Source organism: Perca fluviatilis, chromosome 18, assembly GCF_010015445.1.
Source record: "Perca fluviatilis chromosome 18, GENO_Pfluv_1.0, whole genome shotgun sequence".
Lineage (NCBI taxonomy): Eukaryota > Metazoa > Chordata > Actinopteri > Perciformes > Percidae > Perca > Perca fluviatilis.
Window position 1 is genome coordinate 36,761,095 of NC_053129.1, and position 2,500 is coordinate 36,763,594.

The 2,500-nt window shown below is 44.8% G+C and overlaps 1 protein-coding gene across 3 annotated transcripts in view; it reads left to right on the forward strand.

Annotated features, from left to right (window-relative positions):
* The window catches only part of LOC120546642 (ankyrin repeat and SOCS box protein 2-like), a 16,165-nt gene that overhangs the window by 3,211 nt on the left and 10,454 nt on the right, over window positions 1-2,500 (forward strand). For 2 of the 3 annotated variants that reach the window (XM_039781739.1, XM_039781741.1), the window contains one exon: window positions 1-90. This exon is cut by the window's left edge and continues 21 nt beyond it. The exons of the other annotated variant lie outside the window; for it this stretch is intronic. In XM_039781739.1, coding sequence (XP_039637673.1) covers window positions 1-90 — 90 coding nt within the window. The remainder of the gene's footprint in view (window positions 91-2,500) is intronic. 3 annotated transcript variants of the gene reach the window in all.

A 2,500-nucleotide genomic window follows, 5' to 3' on the forward strand; every position in this document is an offset into this window, starting at 1 on the left:
CAGTCGCTTCATGACAGGTTCTGGGAAGAGCATGGTGGCCTACCGGCGGCCAGACGGCAGTCTGGTCTACATCGCTCCAGAACCCAAAGAGTGAGTCAGAAACATCTCAGAACCTGGAAACACCTGTTTCACACCCATCTATAGATAGATAGATAGATAGATGGATGGATGGATGGATGGATGGATGGATAGATGGATGGATGGATGGATGGATAGATGGATGGATGGATGGATGGATGGATAGATGGATGGATGGATGGATGGATGGATGGATGGATGGATGGATGGATGGATGGATGGATGGATGGATGGATGGATGGATGGATGGATGGATGGATAGATGGATGGATGGATGGATGGATGGATGGATAGATGGATGGATGGATGGATGGATAGATGGATGGATGGATGGATGGATGGATGGATGGATGGATGGATGGATGGATGGATGGATAGATGGATGGATGGATGGATGGATGGATGGATGGATGGATGGATGGATGGATGGATAGATGGATGGATGGATGGATGGATGGGTGGATGGATGGATAGATGGATGGATGTATAGATGGATGGATGGATAGATGTATAGATGGATGGATAGATGGATGGATGGATGGATGGATAGATGGATGTATAGATGGATGGATGTATAGATGGATGGATGGATGGATGGATGTATAGATGGATGGATGTATAGATGGATGGATGAATGGAGTGAGGAGTTGCAGCGTTCGCCTAACTCGGCAGGGGAGGGTGTATAGCGTTAGACACGGCACCCTTTCTCTTCTCTGCTTCTCTTCATAGTCGTCAGATTCATCTATCAACCCTTATAGAGCTGGCCCAGGTTTGCTTTGCACCAGCTCTTAGTTATGCTGTTATAGTTTTAGACTGCTGGGGGACTTCCTTTGACAAACTGAGCTCCTCTCTCCTCTCTCTTTCCATCTGTGTGCTTCCATGTTCCAGAAATGCTTGTTACTAACCTAGCTCTGGGGAGATGATTCCCCGGAGTCCTTATGTTTTTTCGCCCAGCAGTTTTCCTTGGATTAGGGTGGCCCCTAAATCATGGTTGCAGCTGTCGCCATGGTCCTGCTCCACGCCCTGCTACATCCTGCTACACTCTGCAGTGCCCTGCTACGCCCTGCTACACCCTGTAACTCCATGCAGTGTCCTGCTGCATCCTGCTACGTCCTGTAGTGCCCTGCTACACCCTGTAACTCCCTGCAGTGCCCTGCTACTCCATGAACTACTACAACTACTATTTCTAGTTACTGATCCATTATCTTTATTGTGACTATTATCGCCACTGTTCATCATACCCCCATCCAGCACCGTCAGACACCGCCTACCAAGAGCCTGGGTCTGTCCCAGGTTTCTCCCTAAAAGGAAGTTTTTCCTTGCCACTGTCGCACTAACTGCTTGCTCTTGGGGAAATTACTGGAATTGTTGGGTGTTTGTAAATTATAGAGTGTGGTCTAGATCTACTCTATCTGTAAAGTGTCTTGAGATATCTCTTGTTATGATTTGATACTATAAATAAAATTGAATTAAATTGAATTGAATCAATATTTGTGAGGGGCCAGATTCGGGCCTTGAGTTTGACACATGTCGTCTGAAGTTTAAAACTTTAAAAATTCATAACAAATCAGTCGCACTTTGTACCTTTCAGCAACATGTCGGTCCAACTGGGCTAAAACGTTATTATTATTATTATTATTAAACCTAACTCCTCCCACAGTTCTTACTTCACACCAAAACTGCTGCAGATTGTCACAAACCATGATTTATGAATGACCAAAAATGAGCTGGCAGTGTATCAAAATATTTACTGTAAACAACTGTTAACTCTGCTAACTCCTAACTGTGTCATAGACAGATAAGGGATTGGAAGTCCACATTTGCTCAGGTGAGAATCAGACAAGGTTCAAAATTAAAGAAACACTTGAGTTTATCCAGAGCAGGTCAGGCAGAGAATCATCAATCTGAGGGTCATCAATCCGCACTTTATTCATTGGGTCAACTCATCAGAATAGATTCATTAACAAATAGGAGCCACTTACAATGGGTTTATAACCCTCACACCATTCCAGATCGTTCTTGAACGCTTGGATTTTTCCGTATCATTCAGGCTGACTCTACCCCCTCTGATGGTCCCTGCAGGGAGGAGGACCTCTCATTCAGGCTGACTCTAACTCTCTGATGGTCCCTGCAGGGAGGAGGACTGACTCTAACCCCTGGGTCTAAAAAACAGTACTGGACTTTCTCCCAAATAGGCCCATCATCCGGCCATTCGCCCGTAGCCGTGCGCGACAGACACTAGCCAGGATGTCCTGATACTATGCCACAATACTGTAGCCTATCAGACAAGGTATTCATAGCAAGTAACATCTCAAAACCAATGATGATAACTGGGGTTGTGTTTATTAATGAAGCCTCAGCCTTCAAATAAAAACTAAAAATGTACAATGCCATTACATCTGCATTGAAATTAAAATACAAA